This window comes from Choloepus didactylus, chromosome 11, assembly GCF_015220235.1.
Source record: "Choloepus didactylus isolate mChoDid1 chromosome 11, mChoDid1.pri, whole genome shotgun sequence".
NCBI classification, from domain to species: Eukaryota; Metazoa; Chordata; class Mammalia; order Pilosa; family Megalonychidae; genus Choloepus; species Choloepus didactylus.
Window position 1 is genome coordinate 84,611,033 of NC_051317.1, and position 21,145 is coordinate 84,632,177.

At 37.3% G+C, this 21,145-nt stretch overlaps 2 protein-coding genes across 15 annotated transcripts in view; both read right to left on the reverse strand.

Annotated features, from left to right (window-relative positions):
• Nucleotides 1–21,145, reverse strand: part of PDE4D (phosphodiesterase 4D) — a 1,663,062-nt gene that overhangs the window by 392,108 nt on the left and 1,249,809 nt on the right. The gene's annotated exons all lie outside the window — the stretch shown is intronic.
• LOC119506524 (adenosine deaminase 2-like) lies at nucleotides 14,119–15,924 on the reverse strand. Its single transcript, XM_037799556.1, has 2 exons — nucleotides 15,883–15,924; nucleotides 14,119–15,786 (listed from the first exon to the last, which is right to left on the reverse strand). The coding sequence occupies exons 1-2, from the start codon at nucleotides 15,922–15,924 to the stop codon at nucleotides 14,995–14,997; spliced, it is 834 nt and encodes a 277-aa protein (XP_037655484.1). The 3' UTR covers nucleotides 14,119–14,994.

Here is a 21,145-nt window from a genome sequence, read left to right on the forward strand (position 1 = left end):
AAGATTGGGATAAAGATAAATTTAAAAATAGATGGAAAGGAGGAACCTTGTGATAAATTTATTGGTAGTCTTTATTGATGATTATTGTAATCTGCTTCTTATGAATGAATAAGGCTTAGAGTTGCATAGAATGTTGCGGTCCATCTGCTTTTTCTGACACTTCCTTTGCAGGATACCTCATAACCATGAGCCATAGTTGGCAAAAGTCCTATTCATTTCCAACAGAAATTCATGGGAACTGTGTCCTTTTCCAGCTCATTATCAGAGCAATTACAATCAGTTGTTGTAATGCTGCTTTTAGGGTTTGAGATTTTGTAATTTATGGAGTCTGAGGCATTATTCGTTTTTATGGAGAGATTTTGGTTCCAGTCCTTCCAAGTCCTAAAGAGTTCTAATTAAAGACACCTCAGGGAGTTTTCCCTTGATCTGCCGGATTCAAGATTCTTCAGTAAATAACCAGCTAGGATTGTTTTTCATCGTGATAATTTATCTTTAATTTCTGTGCCCTATATGTAGTTTATACACATCCTGAAAACCCAGGACACAAATCTCACTAAGTAAATGCAAAATGGTATGCAATATATTACAATGAAAACAATACTTTATTAAAGGATGTATGCAAATCTTGAAGCATACAGGTCTTGTTTTTGCGGATCCAAAGCTGAAAGTCTTTCAACAATAATATTGCTGCTTATCTGACAAATGGAGGTTCTCATATATTTAATGCTAAGGTTTAGGGCTCTCTTTTAGTTACAAAGTTCAGTATAAAATGCACAGAATCATTATATCTCTGAATGGTTCCAAATTTAATAGTGTCTTGTCTATGTAAGTCTGATGGCCATTGCATGACTGGCAACTTTTCTGACAAAAGCAGCTCTAGAGGAGGGGATTCAGGGCAACAAGTTGGAGGAGAGGATCTAGAGGACTGGTCTTGAGCTGTATTTGACCTGCAAGCACCTTGGTTATACCATACTTAGATTTTATGCTAATTATGGGTACACTGGAAAAACAATGCCTCCCAATCAGTCCTTGGTACCACTGTTTTATCGAGGTTACAGGGGAAGCAGAACTGTATTAACATGGGAAAATGGCATTAAACAGCCCTTTTCCAATCTCACCACTCCAGGAACAAAAATACTTAGGTTCCATTACTTAATAATATTATTACCGCTCGTTCTATGGTAAGAATGAAATAAATCATCAGGGCTCTTCCCACCTCTTCTTGAAATGTTGCTGGCACATGTTGTTCTCTCCTGCTGGGAACTTGGCTTTTTACCTGAGAATCCTTATCCCCTCTTCATTTCTTAAGTGATATATTATTTCCTTACAGAAGCCTTGATTTCCTGTCTCCAAATTAATTAGTTCACCTCTTTATCATATCTTCCTGGGATCTTTACTTCTCCTTTAATCCACTTTTCCTAATTATGCATTTAATTGTGGGGTGATGTGCCTAATGTTTGTCTTCCCCACTGGTCTGTAAAGCCCATGAGGGCAGGAACCGTGTCTGATATGCTCTCCACTGTGTTCTCAGAGCCCAGCCCAGTACCAGAACAAAGTAAATGCTCAATAAATATCAGAACTGAAGAGACCCGAGTCCTGGCCTGGGCTCAGAACACAGGGACCAGCCCCGAAGCAGAAGGGGCCTCAAACAATAAAATACCTAGTGGATGCTGGAGCTTGAGAAAAAGGGAGGATGGCAAAGAAGAATTGTACCTATTTCAGTCTTTCTCAGGGTCATGGTGGTGGCCATTAATCTTTGCCACCAAAAATCTTTTTTGCCCTATAGGTGGTCAATGCTTGGTTGCTGCAATGGGATGGAACCACATAAACTACATGCATCAGTTTGCCCAAGGGATCAACTCAAAATAAGGACAGACACAATTAAAAGAATGGTGAGGGACATAGATAGATAGATAGATATAGATATGGATATAGATATATTTTTAAGATTGTGCTGTACTGTTATAAATGTCTCCCACTCAGGAATGAAAAAAAAAGAATTCTAATTTAAAAATCTGTTTCTGTAAAATGAAAAGGGAAATTCCTGAAGATGGAAACAGAAAAAGGTGTACGGAAGCAGACTAACTTGGTTTTATCACAAATTCCTCATGCCCTTAACAATAAATGGATATGAGCCTGCTAACTGTCAGTGGCAGAATTCCTATAGATAACATAAATAGTTCACAAGACTACAAAATAAGCTCTTAAGTCACACTCAACCAATTGGAACAAGTGTGGTTTGGAATTCTTCCCAAGTTCGTAATTCTAAGAAAAATGGTCTAGACTAGATGTCTATGACTCTATATTCAGATGACTTCTATTCAGAAAACGAGAATACAGAATTGACCAGCTTCTATAATAGTCACACCTTGGGGAGAACAAATTGGCTCAAGAAGTAATAAAAAAACTGGTAAGGCACTTCAAGTTAATCAATTTAGTTGTATCACTTTTTGCTGTGACTCTGAAGAAAGCTAATTTAAACTCTGAAAGTATCTTGCTGCCTGGAATCGGTACCCACAAGCTTCAAATAAACTACTTCATGAACTTTAAGCTGTCCTTGACAGAAAGAAGGGCATACTCAGCTCCAAGCCATCATGGAAGGTGTCATTTCACAAGGCCAGACAACCAGGGAAAGCAATCCTCAGAGGGAACCCTTGTAGAAAATGTACGCATTTCCCTCTCCTCATCCAACATTACCGCAACAGAGTTAATTTTAGAGTATTTCTCTTTAATCCTATTTACGGCTAGTATCTTATCTTTAGAAACATAATTTTTTAGAAGCAGGTAAAGCTAATTCCAGTTTCGCTATGGGGCAAGGCAGGCCTGGTTCAAATCTTAGCTTGCTAGCTCACTTACTGGCCATATGATGTTCAGCAAGGTAGTTTTCCACATGACCTCTGTTTTCACAGCTGGTAACCAAAGGGGAGGGTAGGCAAATTGCCCGCCACCCAGATTGCTGTGAGAATTAGTGGATATACCACTGAAAATGTCCACCACAAGGCCAGGCCTACAGAATGGCCTTACAAATCTCATCACCCCCCAACAATTTCTTTCACTTTTGGTTTTCTTGTTTCCCCCTCTCCTTTGTCTTCTGAGGATCAGTATTAGCAGTAGGGGATTACTGGGAGCACTAGCAAAGTTCCCTGCCTGCCAGAAAGCTCTATGCACTACAGGGCTGATACATCACGCAGCCCAGTTAGGGATTTATTCTGTTTACATAATGCTCTCTGTTCATGTTAAAATGCAAACATTCTTGAAAAAAAAAAAAAAAACCCATAATAATTCATGTCTAATTTACACATTTAAGTCATCCTCATTTTTTACAATTTACTGTGAGCAGATTCTACTGAAGAGAAATGTAGAAAGTATAAAGGATTTGGCTTTTAAGAGAAAAGGAGTACATGGGGAGCCATGGAAAAGATGAATGAAGAAACCCAGGTCTCAAAAGACAAGCTGCCTGCATCAGTTACACTATGGAACCAGCCCATCCTGAAACTGACCAGTTCTTTGGCAAACCAATCCTGCATGCTTCTCAAATTGTCTACTGTTAGCCTTTCATGTTTTGGTGTAACAGTTGCACATAATAATGATTTGTTTCCACAGGGATTGTTCTACAAATAAGCAACCAAATGTTAATCCTCAATCCTTTCATTTCATTAGGAGGGTTGCAAACATCTGCCCATCATAGAAATCTGATCTTTATTTATAGATTGGTACATTTACATTGTATTCGGACTATTGGTGGCTACATTAAAAATTAAAAATGTGAACGGGAGGCAGTAAGTTGGTTGTTTTAAATGCATAGATGTGGAAACAAACCACATCTTAGTTTTTTAAATCCAGAGGCTTATATGAAACCAGAGTCTACAATGTCCTAGACTGAGGTATTACCCACAAAATGTTGCTTAAGTAAATGTTTCCTCTCTTGTTTAGATGAAACAGTATTGGTTGACAGTTAACCCCATTATTTTTAGAGCAAGTTACATCTATATGTGACTAATCTCATCCATGACTTGATTTGCTGGGGTTTATAGATTCTAACAGCTTTATTTTCTCTGTCCTTAGATGTAACTAATCTCTGTTATATACAGTTGATCCTCATTATTTGTGTTTCTGCTATTGTGAATTTGCCTACTGTGCTAGTTTGGAGCTGGTATATACCCCAGAAAAGGCCACATTTTTTTAATCCATTCTTGTGGGTAGAGACCTATTATGGGTGGGATCTTTTGATTAGGTTGTTTCAGTTGAGACGTGATCCACTCAGTTCAAGGTGAGTCTTAATCCATTACTGGAGTACTTCATGAGAGGATAAAAGGCAGAAAAATTTGAGAGAGCTGAGAGAAAGAAACACCCAGAGAGAGCTTACAGAGAGAAAAACTCCGGAGATGATAAGAGAGGACCCACAGAAGCTCAGAGAGGAGGCCACTGGAACCAGGAGCTGAAAGCAATGAAACCCAGGAGCCAGTGGCCTTTCTTCAGAAAAGGTATCATCCTGTTGATGTCTTAGTTGGGACATTTTCATGACCTTAGAACTGTAAATTTGTAAACTAATAAATTCCCACTGTAAAAGCCAACACATTTCTGGTATTCTGCATTCTGGCAGCTTTAGCAACACCCACTCACTAAAATGTTTTTGAAACCCCCAAACCGAAACTTGTGGCACTTCTGTGGTTATTCATGGACATAAGCACAGGAGTGAAAAACGTGTTACCCGACATGCATGTTCCCAGCTGAGGTTGAACAAGGTGAGGCACAAGCAACCTATAAGCGGTATATTTAATACACAAGCAACCTATAAGTGGTATATTTAGTGCCAGATTTTCCACATTCTTGTGCTTTTTGTTGATGTTGGTGATTTCATGGTTTAAAATGGTCCCCATGAGTAATGCTGAGGTGCTGTCTAGTATCCCTAAGTGCAAGAAGGATGCGATGTACCTTCTGGAGAGAATATGTGTGTTAGATAAGCTTTGTTCAGGCAAAAGTTAGTGCTGTTGGCCCTGAATTCAATGTTAAAGAATCAACGATATATAAAGTAAAGTGGCTTTAAACAGAAACACATACATAAAACAAGGTTATATATTGATTAGTTGACAAAAATGTTGTGGCCAGAGGCTCAGAGGAACTTAACCCTGTAGCTCCCCCAGGAGCAATGGTTCTCTATTCAATAGTTTAGTGCTCACCAAACTTCACAAAACATACTACCACAAATAATGAGCATCAACTGTATTTGAAGTAGGCATATAATCTATTTTGAATTTTATGTTACTTAGGCTGAATATTTTCCTAACACAGACTGACATTATTTAATACACTCCATAAGGATTTCATTTGTTAGAAGTATGTATGCAAGAAGTAGAGTTATTAAAGAAAACCTAATCTAAAAATCCAAAAAATGATGCTAAAAGTATATGTTTAATGATCAACAAAATTAATCTTAGTATTATTTCTGTAAGGTAAACATGAATGATTGAATTCACATTTGTTTGCAGGTGTGTATTCTGAGTCATTTTGGAGATTATGGTTGATCACTATTCTTTGAATTAAAAGAAAATATAAAAGAGAATTAGGACCTTCAGAAACTAAGATGCTCTTTTCAATAAAAATTACAAACTTGGGGATTGTGTCTTGAGTATAGCTAAAGATAATCATTTTATTTATATAGATCATAACCTTGAAAGGTTATGATCTATATAAACAAGTTTATCTATATAAACTTCTCATAACCCCAAACTGCTTTCCAAAAAAAAAGGGGGGGGGGGTCATAGCAGCTATTCATTCTGCACTTATTTTATGAAACAAAGAACCACTTAAAACAATTTTCAGTTTCACAAGAACAAAATTTGGTAGCCGGAGCCTATTGTGGTTTGCCATCATGAATTTTATATTCTCTTATTGGCACTATCAGTGTATCTAAAAATATATTAGTACAAGTGAAAGGCATTCGTAAATCCTCCTCTTCAATGGTTGCACTAGCAGCAATAGCAGTGGTGGCGGCGGTGGTGGTAAACAGCTAACATTTATGGGATACTTATCATGTTCCAGGCACTATGGTAAGCTTGATTATCTCACTTAATTCCCATGAAAACTCTCTGACTTGGGTCCCATTATTATTTCATTTTCAGCTGAGGACACTGAGGCAGAGAGTCTACAGCTAGTAATGGTAGAATCAACTAGTAGGAACTAACTGGTCTAACTCTAAGCCCAGGACTATGCCTCTCTTGGCTGATCAGTTAAACTCAATAGAACCTGCATAAAGTTCTATTGGAACATACAGAAATGATTTCAAATAGTCATTTTTTTTTTTCTCCAAAGTGCATCTTGGAGAATTTTGAAGAGGCATGGAGAAAATATAAATGGTCATATGGACATTACCTTAAAGCTCGGAATGACATGGCCAGCCTTCCCCATCTGTGGTCCCTCTTACTGAACACTTTATTCCCCTTCTAGACCTTTCCAACAGTAAGACTTTAAACTGATTTTCTTTGTTTATGGGGAAGGAGGTTGAGGGGGAAGAGACTTAGGAAAGTTCATAAGTTAAAAAACTTGAGAACCACTGATTTCGTTTATGGTTTCATGTGAATTCATGTGAATTAAGACAATCTGTCAAGGATTCTTTGCAATTTCATTGATCAATGCTCTCCACCAGCAAGTGATGTCTCTCACAATAATTAAAACCTTACATCCCTATATTATTTATCAAACATTGTCTCATTTGATTCTCACAGCAAACGTGTGAGATGATTGGGAAAGATGGCAGTAGTCCTGCTTCACACATACAAAAATAGGGATTCAATGCTACGTGGCCCAAGAGAAATACAACCAAAACTAGCATCTGGGTCCACGATCCAGTCCTATAATACACACTTTTATAGATGGATGCTAAGATCTTCTACTATATATAGCAGGTAAAGACATTCACCCTGTACTACATTTTGCACAGGGAAAGCAAAGGCTCAACAATATCGTATTCTTTTTTGGTGTACTTTAAGATTCAGTTAAGTGTCAAATCTAAAGGAGCAGGTACCTCAGAAAGCATTTGGCTAAGCAGTGCTGAGGGACTGAATATTACTCGCTCTTAAAACTCATTACCACTGAGTTCATGCTCTTAAATTATTTCTTTCTTTGAACAAAGAAGAAGAGCACATTTTGAATACAAGATAATCGAAACGGTATATACACAAAAGGGTATGTGATTAGGATACTAATCAGAAACTCCAGTGGAAGTCTTCAGTTTCCAAGTCACCAGGGAAGAGGTTAAGGGCAGAAGTACCCCTAGAAAGCCTGATTTGAACAGAATAGTGAAATAACAAACAAGGTTTTATTTATTTATTTTATTTTTACTTAAACGTCTAAAAATTTCTTGCTGTTATAATGATTATTAATGAGAGTCTGTTTTCATGATCCTCCATGGCATTTTTGGCATAACTTATAGAACAAAATCTCATTAAAATAAGAACAAAGTAAATTAAGAAATGTGTTTTGAAATGCTTATCCATTATGTAAACTGTACCAACCGTCTGATGGTGATGTTGTATTTTTTATCTTGATATTGCTTTTCCAAAACCTAAGAAATCCTTTGAGAACCACAGTTCCTTCTGGAAGTCAAGCCCTACTCTTCACCCAATGCAGAGTCCTAGACAGGTCATCTCAATACAGGTTTCTTTGAACCCCTCTGGACCACAAGCAATGGATACAAGAATAACCAAGGAATACATCCAGGTATATTTTTATATCCTGGGTTTCATTTTCTGATCAAGCTAAAAGTGAGACATCCCTTAAACATCAAATTATATATTTTCCTGAAGTCATTTTCCCTATTAATAAATAGTGAGAGATGATAGGAGGCAGTTAAATATATTTCAACATTTCCAAATAGTGTTCTATAGAAGACCAATTCCAGCATATAATAGGTATTCATATATATGTACACATGTACACATGTATTTTATACACTCACAAATATCCTTATATACCCAAATAAACATACACATGTATGAATGTATATATGACATAATTCTCCTTTCAATTGGATTCATGAATATATGTATTTTAAAGAGTCAATTGGTTGATGATCATATCCTTTTTTTTTCTTTTTAAAATAATAGGCACTATCGAACGAAAAGCAGAGTATCAATCTTGTGTCATAAATAAGCTTTCCATTCATACTTAAATTTATCTTCAGTTGAAAGAAGTTTACAGACTATTCTTGTAAATTATCGTAGTTAACACGCACTGACTGCTTATGATATGCCAGACACTGGTCTAAGTGTTATACATCTATTATCTCACGTAATACTCACAAAAATAGGTGCTGAGGCAACTGAAGCAGAGAACCTTTAAGAAACATCCTCAAGGTCACTCAACCACAAGTAGAAGGCCATGTCTGAACTCAAGAATTTCTGCTCAGTCATGAAACTAAACTATCCACTTTAAATGCATGACGTTCTAAACACTATCTTTCAGATAAATATTTATTAGCTAACCTGAATTAGGTACTTAAAAGTAATCCCATATTTCTTATGACTTTAAAGATGTCTGGAGATCTTAATGGGAAAGAACTTTGTAAATATATGGTTTTATACTTAGTATTTCTCATTTTATTTTATTCCAAGACCCATCCATGAAAAAGTCCAGCTCATTCCTTATCTCTGACGAAGACCAGAATCTACAACATATGGCGCCTCTTATCTGCATCATTTACCCCAGTGCTTACATTCAACTTTAATGTTGATATTTTGTGGTCTAGTGGCTCTTGAGGGATGACAAATACCTTTCTCCTTTGAACTACAAATAACCATATTTGGACTTGCTCTTCATCTAAGTTTTTTCAGCCCTTTTAATTTATCTCACTTATTAAATTGAAACTTTAAATCTATTTCAATAGTATCAAAACATTGGTTTTGGAAATGTGACTATATAAATTACTAGCAGTACCACAAAACCAGTTGAATCAGAAAGGCAGGTAAACACTCCATTAATTGCAAATTATTACATTTGGGAATAGGCATCAAGAAGGTCTCTTTCTTGAAATTCCTTAAATCACAAGATAAGTTAAGAACTAATTTTCATTTTCAAGCTCCTCTTTTTGCTTATCCTCACTAGCATTCAACCAGAAGAATAATGTTGGCAACAGGATGACTTTTGAAAGTCTGCCAACCCCTGATTTTAATCAACATATATTAGAGTAGAAAGCATAAAGTTTGCGCTTCACAAGTGTAGCAAATTATACATACGCAATATACTTTTGCTGAATGAATGATTAAACTGCATGTGCAGATATACATGTATACATACACACATAAATATTCTGTCAGCTCTGTTTCTCCGGAAAACTTTGCCTTGTTCTCTTCAGAAAGGCGTAAGTTTTTCTTTACTTTCTGCTGCTGGGCCCACATTAGATACTCATTTAGGTATAGTAAAATGACTGAAAAAAAGAAGAAAAAAACTTTTCCAAGGTAAAAATACTTAAAACAGGATGTTCTTTGTTTACTTTATTTTCCAAAATTGTATTCTGCTGTCAGATTCTTCTATAAACTATCATCTCAGAAGTGGTTTCCCCCCAAGACAACACTCTATCATGCCAGGTGGATTAATCCGTATTCAATGAGTATGGGGATGATTATCTACTTAGAGAATGATCTCTATCTCTAGTTATCTCTCTCTCTCTGAATTTGTATATTTCATGTCTTGTTATCAGTCCTGGCAACAAGCCAGACATCAGGGAGATGGAAACAAAGATAAGCCAGTCTGCTTTTCATTAGGAGTGTTGCTACAAAAGATTTGATAGGTTGAAAACATTGATTAAAATGAATCTTATGAATTATGGTAGATTTTAATTTTCCATGTCACATTCACCACTGACAAAAGAATTGGATGCTCTAAGCTACTATTTGATATATACTGGAAACAATATTTTAGTGACTTGAAATAATTAGCGACTTCCAATGGAACCCAGAGAGTTGCTCAGGTACCAAGAAACTGGTTCTGAAAATTATATTTTCAGGACAGCTTTACCTCTGAGGTACTTGAGTGCAAAACTCAAAAATAATAACTTCCTGAGACCATTAAGGTAGAGATTCAGCTTTTAAAAAGTACATTATGAATCCTTAACTCTTTTCCCAATTTCCAAATCAGATGACCCTTATATAGAAATACTACACTTTTTCAAATTTCATGATTTGCATTATCTGTATGGTAATAAAATTATATATTTTTTCAGGTAGGTCCTGAAACACCTAGAATACATTTATACTGCCTTAACTTTCCCTTTTGTTCTACCTAATATTCCACAAATTAGGGTGATGGGACTGGAGATTGAAAGCTTCAAGAGATAGAACCCACAGTTGTTACACAGGCTAAATTCCTCCAGACAGCATCTAAAAATTAATGGTCACATTTCAACATGGTACAAACTGAACCTGGGTCACCTTACATAGTAGAGTACCAAAGGTCACTTCAGTATCATCAATCACTTTATGATGAGTTTTAGAGGAGGTGACATTCAAAAGAGGATTATATGTCCCAGAATCTTGACATTAACAAAAGGCAGAAGACACTGATGACAAAGAGGAAAGAGAATAAAGGGGAAAAAAAAAAAAAAAAAAACTGCTAAAAATGAAGGGAAAAAAAATCTATGAAAAAGTAGTACACATTTATTGTATCGTGACTTACACTGCATATATATTCACTAGTGTTTTTAAACAGGTTAAGTTGGTTTAGTAAAAGTCCAAAGCAACTTCCCCAAGAAACAAGATATGAAAGAGAAAGCCTTAGTTTAAAGTGAATACTCAATATATAACTAGAACTAGACTTAGGAGATGGAAAATTAACAATGGAATAAGAGATTATTAATTGGTTTTGCTGACAATAATTATTTCTCGGGTTGGCAAATGAATAATTTAATGTAAGTTTTAAACTGAACATGGGCCAAATAGAACAAAAAGTCTGTTTCTGAATAACAGGCAAATTTTCCTACTGCAGTCACTTGTTTATTTTACACTATTCTTCATGAGGATGCTGTCATTGATGACCTACACTTTGGAGAGGATGTGGAAATCTGGAACACGGCTTAGTAGGCACATAAATGGTACAACCATTTTGGAAACCTATTTGGCATTATCTAAGAACACATGTATATCTTAAAACCCAGAAGTTCCACCCCTTGGAATATATACAACATATATATGTATAAACACACACGTACACACTACAATGACATATCCTAGAATATTTATAGCAACTCTATTCATAATGGCCTCAAACTGGAGTACCTACACACCCATCAACAGTAGAATGGATAAGTAAATTGGGGTATATTTACTCAATGAAATACCATCACAATGGACAATCTACAACCACTCCAAATGATATGGATATATCTCACAGACACAATGTCAAGTGAAAGGAGCTAAAACAAAAGAGTTTGTATTTGTAGACTTACATTTATATAAAGTTCAGAAACATGCAAAAGAAATTTATGTTTTTAGAAGTCAGGATACTCTTTGTCTTTGGAAGCATAGTGACTGCAAGCGGGCATATAGAGGTCTTTTAGGGAGCTAATAATTTTTTATTCTTGATCTGGGTACTGGTTATATAAGAAAAATGACAGCTTTGTTCGGTCCCCCCCCCCCATCCTAGTGGCACATTCACACCACTCATGGGGTGCTATGGGTTACAGATGAATAATTTTACAAAGAAAATAAGACAGTCCATACTCTTCTTTTTGTGAACACTAGGGAGATAATAAATACATCATATATATTATGTCATACAGGGCTAACACAAATATTAAGCCTTTTTATTTCACTCCAAAACACAAGATAGATTATTTGTCTGGATGGGCAATAAGTTCTTCTTTCCCTTTCTTGGCATTTCTGCAAGTCAGATCCCCCTGAAATTATGTTGTCTCATTCCACATGGATTTACATTGGGAAGAGAAACCTAATGTGAGCTTGTCCATGAGTATCTCAGCCAAGAATTAGGAAAGCAGCACATACAACAGAAGATGTACAAAATTATCTTTGTCTGCCTCAGCAATGAAATCTTTCAGTTACCTGAGATCGGGACAGGGGTGCTTCTTCATAGACCTACTGAATCATGCTTTTCCCCAGGTACAGCTCAAAGATGGCAGAAGGTTTCATTTTGTTTTGTTTTTCTCTCCCCCAAAGGGACTACCCTTTCACTAGAGAATGCATTTATGTCATCAAGCAAAAGTGATTCTTAAACAGGACATAAATGTGCCTTTTGGATGAGAACACTAGTTGGATTCATCTAATTTTTCATTCTCTATCTGTATAAACACTGCCATTACATGGAAAGAAAAATCTCTTAAAACCAAGGATATTTTACAGAGTTAAATCTCTCTTCTCAGTCAATCTATTTTGTTATCCTATATAAACACATTCTGCCATTACATTCTTTTATCCATAGCAACATCAAGTGGATAATCCACAAATCAATTTAGACAAGTTAATAGCCAAAAGAGATCAAGCAACAAGCATTAGAAGCATAATATTTACAGGCACCATTCTAAAAATTTGTGTGTCAGAGAAAAGTTTGATCTGGCCAACTTTCCTTCTAATCCAAGAATTTAAATGTGCATGATGTCTTCTGAAAAACAAAAATTCATCACCTGATTATTCTCTGCTTGTGACATCTGTGGTGGATTGAACTGTGTATACCCCAGTGTGAACATGTTCTTGGTCTTGGTTTGCATTCTGGTGGATGTGGACCCATTGTAAATAAAATCCCCTCTAGATCTTACTTCAGTTAAGGGGTGGTCCAATTGAATCAGGCCTTTAATCTGGATTACTGGAGTCCTTTGTAAGCAGAGCAAAAATTACACGGAGAGAGAAATCACAGGGAGCAGCCAGAAGCTGGAAGTCAACCCGAAGTTGGAGAAGAAAGGCAAAGACATCAGCATGTGCATTGCCACATGCCAGAAAAGCCAGGAATTCCAAAGACTGCAGGCTGGCCAGAAGATCACCATGCTGGAGGAAGCAAGCCTTCCAGCCTCCGAAACCCAGACAATAAATTCCTGTTGTTAACCAACCCATTGTATGGTATTTGTTTTAGCAGCTAGGAAATAAAACAACATCTATGTTTTGGGGGCAGACAGGGCCAGATGTATCAAGCCAAAATAATAATAATAAGGTATTATTATAGGACACATTACTGCTATTGACTTTTAACTTCCAATTGTTTTCTACCTTAAATTTTTCTACATACGAAACTTTTTGAGGATTACATGAAATAATGTAATAGAAAAGTATATTGCAAATTTGTTTTTGTCATTATTTTAATGTAGTAACACTAACTAAACAAATACTTCTAGAGAGTATTTCACCATATCAAAACTCTTCCTTTAGTTGTCATAGCTTTCTTTACCTTTCTCCTTCTCCTTTCTCTCTTCTCCCTCCTCTTCTGTTACAATAACCAAAAAGCAAAGGCAAATTCACTCAAGAGACTGGAGTCTGATCTGAGAACATGGTCAGTAATGAGGTTAATCTCCAGATGGTTCCACGGACTTGGTGCAATTCTGAGTTATGGCTTGCCCACTCAGGACAGGAAATGTACTCCTGGACATACAGAATGAATGTTTCAATTTATATGTAAATAAATTGTCATTTTCTTTTTGATGACTTCCCCAAGCAGAGCACACTCCCTCAGTGTAATCCCTATTTTATTTGTTGACTTGTTTATTCTCTGCCTTCGTCCTCTAGAATAAAAGCTCTATGAAAGCAGATACCTTGTCTGTTATGTGCCTCATTTTTTTTTTCATTCAACACATCTTTTATTGAGAACTAATTAGGCTCTAGGCTCACAATGTGCATGCAACAATCATTTGTGCCTGCCCACATGGAGCTTACAGTCCAGAAAATTCAGAAATGTATACATAATTACAATTGTGAGTCATGAAAAAAAAGAACAGGGTGAACAGATTAGGGGATTGAGGAAACCTTTCTGGGACAGTGACATTGGACTTGAAACCTGAAGGAGAGAAGAGAGGAGAGAAATGGGTAGATTCAAGATATACTTTGGATGTTGGTCTGACGGGACTGGATGATGAGAGCAGGCGACAGAGAGAAGTTTTGAGAACTTCTCTGAAAATTTCTGCCTTGAGCAACTGGGTGGAATGGATGAAGGTATCATTTATATAATGGGAAACACCAGGAAATGAGCAATTTCGAAAGGAAGAGATTGATGAAGGCCAATTTATCAATTTTTTTCTTTGGTTACTCATGCTTTTCATGTCATATCTAAGGATCTATTGCCTAATACAAGCTCATGAAGATTGTTACCTATGTTTTCTTTTAAGAGTTTTATGATTTGAGGTCCTATATTTAGGCTATCGATCCATTTTGAGTTAGTTTTTACATATGGTATGAGATATTGGTCCAATTTCTTTTGCCCGTGGGTACCCAGTTTTCCCAGCACCATTTGTTGACGAGACTATTCTTTTGAAGGGAAGAGATTGAGAGTTCAGAATTGCACATAGGAGGTCTCTGAGATTCCCATGGGCCATCAGAGTGAATAAATAAGTGTGGGAATCATCAGCAAATAAATGGCATTGAAAAGCAGGGAAGTGGGTGAGACTACCTAGGAAAAGAGTATAGAGTGAGAAGAGAGGAAAAAAGAAGAGGAGAGAAGAGAAGAGATGAGAAGACAGTCCAAGAATGAGCTGTTAGGAAATCCAACACAGAGATCAGATACAGAAGGAGGATCTGGGAAAGCAAACCCCAAAGCAATGTCCAGAGAGAGGAGAAAACCAAGAGTTGTCATGAGGTTGAGAGAGAAGAATATTTCAAAAAGATGAGTTTGGTCAACAGTCAAGTGTTTTTGAGTGGTCAAGCAATATGGAGGCCATCGATGACCTTTACAAGGTCAGTTCTGATGAAGAGATGGAGGTAGAGACTACACTGGAATGGACTTGAAAATAAGAGAAAGTGGAGGGTTACCCTTGTGTACTTGTGACTGAGGGCTGTCTTCACCTCCCTATGGCCTCTTGGACAGGTCATCTATAAACTTATTCCATCTCTCCTCCCACGCCTGCATGAAATCCATTTTGTCAGTTGGCGACAGGGTGCTGTACTTGATAGAGTTTATGGCCAACTGCTTGAGGGTCTTCAGGTCAGCCTTCATGCCCCCGATGCCCATGAAGACCTTGTAGAAATCATAGGACAAGCCTTTGGAGCCAAAGATGCCTGGATCATCAGAGCTGATCACCATGGGGTGCCTGCTGGCCATCAGAGCAGCTGCAGAGTGGTTTCTCATGTCAGACACAAGTTTCAGAACCTGGTCGGAGATGGGACAGACCTCTATGGGAATGTCCTTTTTCCAGAAGTATTCCATGGATGCTGGGTGTTTGCCCAAAGCAAATCCATGGCCAATCCTGGTGGAGTTGAACACTAGGGCATCCAGAAGGATTGTGTCTGCGGAAGTACCCTGCCAGTCTGTCTCTCCAGCATGGAAAAAGTATGATAGTTTAGTGCCTTGCAAGGCTGGTATTAACAAAGCCTCCTGGTAGTCATGCAGGCTATGGCCAGTATCCTCACGCCCCACCAAGTCAAAGCCCACTATTGTCTTGGGAAACTGGGCCCAGAGCTCCATGGCTTCTTTGATGGACTGTGCGATGAGAGACACATCCTTGGTTCTGTGATCTGTATAAATGATTTTCATTCCAACAAATCCACGATGATCTTTGGCAAATTCATAAGCCATGCTCTTGTACGTCTCCACCACCCACTCTCTGCTGTGTACTGTGCCATCCACTTCATACACCTCCACCTATTTCCATGTGTCTTTCCTGCTAAGGCAAACCCACACTCAGTCAAACCATTTTCTACTCCTAGGCTTGGGCTGGTGCAGAAGGAAATCACACACCAGCTTGGACTCCTGCAGAATCTTATCTCCTATGTGCCTCATTATATCTCACATATAAAGCAAATGTATTTAGGTGACTAACAAAGTACCAGGGATAGGAGCCTGTGTGTAATGATTGGTCAGAATCAATCGCTAAATTTTCGGGAGTATTTACAATTTGGTTGTTCAGCCCAGACACTGTTAAAAATTAAAATATATAACTACAATTTAATAAATTATATTAAAAACAATGGTTATTAATATTGAAAACTTATCATTTCCTAATAATTCAACTACATTTTACTATTATCTATGCTCTTGAGGTCATTCATGTCTATTGTATCTGTGTGGTGGAAACTACACATCTCTTCCCAACTCCTATTCGGTGACGTCACTTTTGCAGCTTGACATGGGCTATGGTGGGATTACGTTTTGCTATGGGAATCAGAAAATACTGCAAATAAGGCTTTTTTTTTGTTATGTCATAGAGCATCAACTTTTACTAGCACAGACGGCACTGACCAGGCATTGAGTAGGCATTCAACAAATAGTTGCTGAATGAATAAATCCATCTTTTTTATATCCTGATTACTTTGAGTACTTTTGTTCATGGTCACAATAACTTACTTTTAGAGGATTCTTCTTTTGGCCCAGCCCAAAGCTTATCTTCTTTCACTCCAAAGCTTGGATTTTAGAATGTGGCTTAAATATTTGTTGCTCTTGAAATATCTATCTTTTGCATTTAGTTAATTTAACATAATTAAAGTAATATGTAAACTACTCTGTTCACAAATGCACCTTGTCTCTTGAATGTCTTAATCATTCCTCCCAAGTTTACACTGTTACACATATAAAATTATATAATTTTACTACTTTAAAAGTACTATACTGTCCTCTCCCTTGCCAGTGGAATTTTCTTTTGCTTCTCATTCAAAGTAACCCTGGGAATTTATCTAACACAGACTTACAGATATTCATAAACATCTTTCCTATTCATTGCTGAGCAAGTTGAAAAAGCTCTTCAATAATGGTTCAAAAGTAGAAAAACAATGGAGGTTAGGAGGGAGTATAGCCAAGATGGGAGGTGGTATTTGGCTGGGCAAAGGGCATGATAGGGGTGGGATCTCCAGTCCAGAACAAGGAGTAGCAAAATAAGAAGGATGGAAGCAAATGCTTCCTCTTTTGTAGGAAGTGTTCCTTATTTACTTTGTCCAAAATGGACAGGTCTTAATTGGACCATCCAGTTAAGGTACCATCCCTTAACTTAAAAATACGCCTATACTTCATGACTTGAAGGCAAAACGTAATCGTTGAAAATGGTAAAATCAACATTGTGAGATACTAACTTTACTACCTACTAATCATAAATATTTATACCCTTTACACATCCAAAAGTGGTATAGTTTTAACAACATGCAGTTTTCACATTGACTATCAGAAATACCTCAAGCATAATTATAAATCCTCAGCAGTGAGTGATGCCTTTTCTTCTCTTATCACCTGATTTTTGCATCTCCTGCCAACCCCTATTTTGCAATGCTTTATGCTAGCCCACAGCCCACAGGTTACCATATAGCATGAGGACTTTTACAATAAATGCATGGAGTGTTATATCTTTCTGCCTGTGGTTGCTCCATGTGCTCCTGATAGTACGAAGACCTGCTGTCTTGAACTCTTTAGAGCTCACCAACTGTATTTCCCTCTTTTTCTCTGTTTCTGGTTTACATTGCTAATGTACAGTTTCTTTGGAATGCTGCAGATAGAACTTTCATTTAATTCAGAAAAACTCAGCTAATGCCTTTTGCAAAAATGCTGTTTACAAAATGGTCCCTACAAAAACCCAATTTTAGCTGTTGTAGGAAAGGATTGCTAGATTTGTAGGTAAAATATCTGTGCTTAAGTTTATCTGGAAGAGTTTTCCTGTAATTCAGAAGTCTGTGTCTGCTACCTAATTATGACTCTTAAACTCTACCGTGGCTGCAAGAAGTAGGCCCTATCTCCCCCAGGCTTAAAGGCTTTAATTAGATAGGATTTGTACTAAAGTGAGGGAGATGGGACATTGGAGCAAAGATTTGTACAGAAAACAAACAGTTCATGAGCTCTAGCTCAAGATCTGCGCTATCAATCTGCATGACCTCAGAGTCTCTTTAGGTCTCCAGGTTCCTCATCTAAAAGATGAGTGGGTTTGAGCAAATGAACCCTTGGGTCTCTTCAGATTTAACCCTGTATTCCCATGAAGGTGGTAAATTGAAGCAGAATGCCCCCATGCTTGTCAGGGGTCTGCAAACATTTGCTGATACATTCAGTCATATATATGAAGCATCTGCTACTACGTGCCAGACACTCTTCAGGGCATTAGAAATACAGAGGTGGAGAAAAAATCCCTGCCAGGTGGAGCTTACATTCTAGTATTAATAAGAGCTAACATTTATTTTACATGCCTGACACTTGACTAACACACCTAATTCTCAAAATACTCCATTTTACAGATGAGGAAACTGAGGCACATGAAGTTAAGTAGCCTGCCTGATGTCGCACAGCTGTAAGTGATAGTGCTGCAATTTGAATTAGCTCCGCACTGGGGCTCTGGAGCCAGCCAACCCTCCTAACCATTACTTCACACCACCTTTGAAGACCATTTTTATATACAAGTTGCTTGTGAGGTAACTGCTTATAGGTCAGCTGCATTGCATTATTTTGCAACCAATAGCATTCCCAATTGTAAGTGTTAACTCCTAAAAGTATCTGGCAAAAGAAGAATCAAACATTTGGTGTATGCTTGTTTAGAAAATGCTATAAAAGAGGTGGTAGGCAGGCCTACCTTTATGTGTGTACCTTGTTACATACCTTGTTTCCTTTCATCTGCACAACACCCCTTTGAAACAGGCATTTTTATTTTCCTTTTACGGATATGCTCGCAGAAGTCAGGGAATTTGCTCAGGTGAGAAAGCAGCAGAGTTGGCACACAACCTTGGTCTGTTCAGCTCTAAAGCAAAAGTCCTTTTATTATATCAGGCTACCTCTCTCCACAATGTGCAATGATTGTTACTGTTATTGTTATTCTTAGGTATAAATGCCGCCTATAAGTAATTATTTTATCACTTGCCATTGAGCCAATATAACTCACAATTTGGAATATCATTAAGAAGGGCAGTTTAATATTCATGGCAATGCCAACAGAATTAATAGGCATGACACAATTGACCTCTCTAGTTGAGGGAATCTTCTGGCTCCTCTGCACAGCTGGCCAACAGTCAACACTTTGGCAGTAAAATTCAACCACATGAGCAGTGTTTTTGGCCAGATGCAATGAGCCAGATGGAAGCCCATGAAGGGAGGACAGAAACAGGCCACATAAAACCACTGATTAATTTCCTTTCTTTATTAACATAAGTAATACTTTCATTTCTATTTATTTATTTATTTTGCTGAATGTTACTTTAAGCCAATGTCAATTAGGTTAGAGGACAGTTTAGATAATAACACATTTACAATGTAATTGATTACTAATCCATATTGTTCTATATCAAATTACAAATTTTCTTTCTTCAGAGAAACATTGAGTTGAAGAGAGGATGACAGTAAATCTATTAGAACTTTACCTCTCCTTAGGGAATACCTTCTAGTGTGGTGCTAAGAGGAGCTGGTCAGGAAATTGGAGATAGGAAGGTGACTACTTAGAAAGCCGACTCCAGGACCGACTGCCAGGGTTTGCCTTTCCCCGCCTCCTTTACTACCACGTGACCTTGGACAGGTTTCTCAAACTCTGACTAATTACCGCATCTGTAATACAAAGGTAATCACAGCTCCACCTCCTGGGGTTGTTTCAGAGGATTAAATGAAAATTAAAAAAAAAAAAAAAATGCATGTATAGCACTGTGAGCACAGAGGAAGGGCCCAATAAATATTATCTCTTATCATTCTTACTCCAGGCTTTCTGACCAGGTAAGCCTGTGGTCTCTGGTCCTGAACCTCAAATTCTTCTTCTATTATTTGGTGTTCACTGCACCCATTCTCCCTACTTACTCTACAGAATTAGATAAGAAGATGTTACATAAACTACGGGGCACTAAAAACAAGAGGTATCACATCTATTCCATCACAACAGGCTTTGGATGTTCAAATACAACATGAAAAGATGAGAATGTTCTCAGCCATAATTGATATGGTTAATCTCTTATAGCAACATATGTTCTAACTAAAGTAAGATTTTGGGGCAGATGTAAAATAAAACTTGAATTCCTTCCTTCCACCCTTCTTCCCTCTTTCCCTCTCTCCTTTTCTTCCATTCTTTCATCTTTTTGTCATCTGGTTGTTTTTCATACCAGCCTACTGAGTCATTGGCAGCACACATTTTCCTGTCTAAGACTTCGGCTCTAGCCAGTGTTTTCCAGTGAGGATTGAGAGGTTTGATTTGATAATGACTGATATGCTACTACTTCCATTTTAACTGGTCTCTGCTCCTCATTACTATAAAATCCTCAGGTAAGAGTTACTTGAGCATAACTTCCTAAGAGCACAGGAGAAAATTCAAGTTTATCTAGGGCTTTTTATTTTTTTTTTAAAGCAAAGATGGCTTTATCTTTTCATGGCCTCAGTATCATTTATGATTTTTTTCTCCAGCTGATTGCTAAATCCTCTTCCTTCTACCGTTAATTGATTTCACATGATAAATTTACTGGTCAGTTCTTCTACAAGAGGTACAAGTATGTTCAAGTGTGTTTAAGCAATCACCAATGTGGTCACTCTGCTAAAATGCTGGGGAGGGAAAGAAGTTGAAACTATTGACAAAAATGAGATTTGGCCAATTTTCTGGGAATTTCAGTTATGTATTTCCCATGATCACTCTCTACTAGTTTAAGGGACAAAAAAACTGGACACTGCTTCCTGTCTCTAGTATGCAGGATGCTTTTGGCATCCTCATTGCCCTACCTTGAAATACATACTTGATGGCTTTCTCTTCTATTTTCACAGCACCCATTCTTATGGCATCCATTTAAATTTTGAAACAACAGAAAGCAGAAAGTTTAGTAGTTTGCTCTGGTTGGAAGACAGGGCCATCTCTAGATGAGAAACTTTCTACTCAAAGTTTCCTTGAATATTACTTTAATTTTAAATAATAAATCTACATCAAAATACAACTTCCTAGTTTCCTCTTACGGGGTCCTCAGAGTCCATAAGCTCCTTGAATTTTTTTTGCTTCCCAGATAATTTTCTTCCTTTTTTGTGTTAGGTACTATGGTTATAACATCAACATAAATTCACTCACATTATTTTCTTAAAT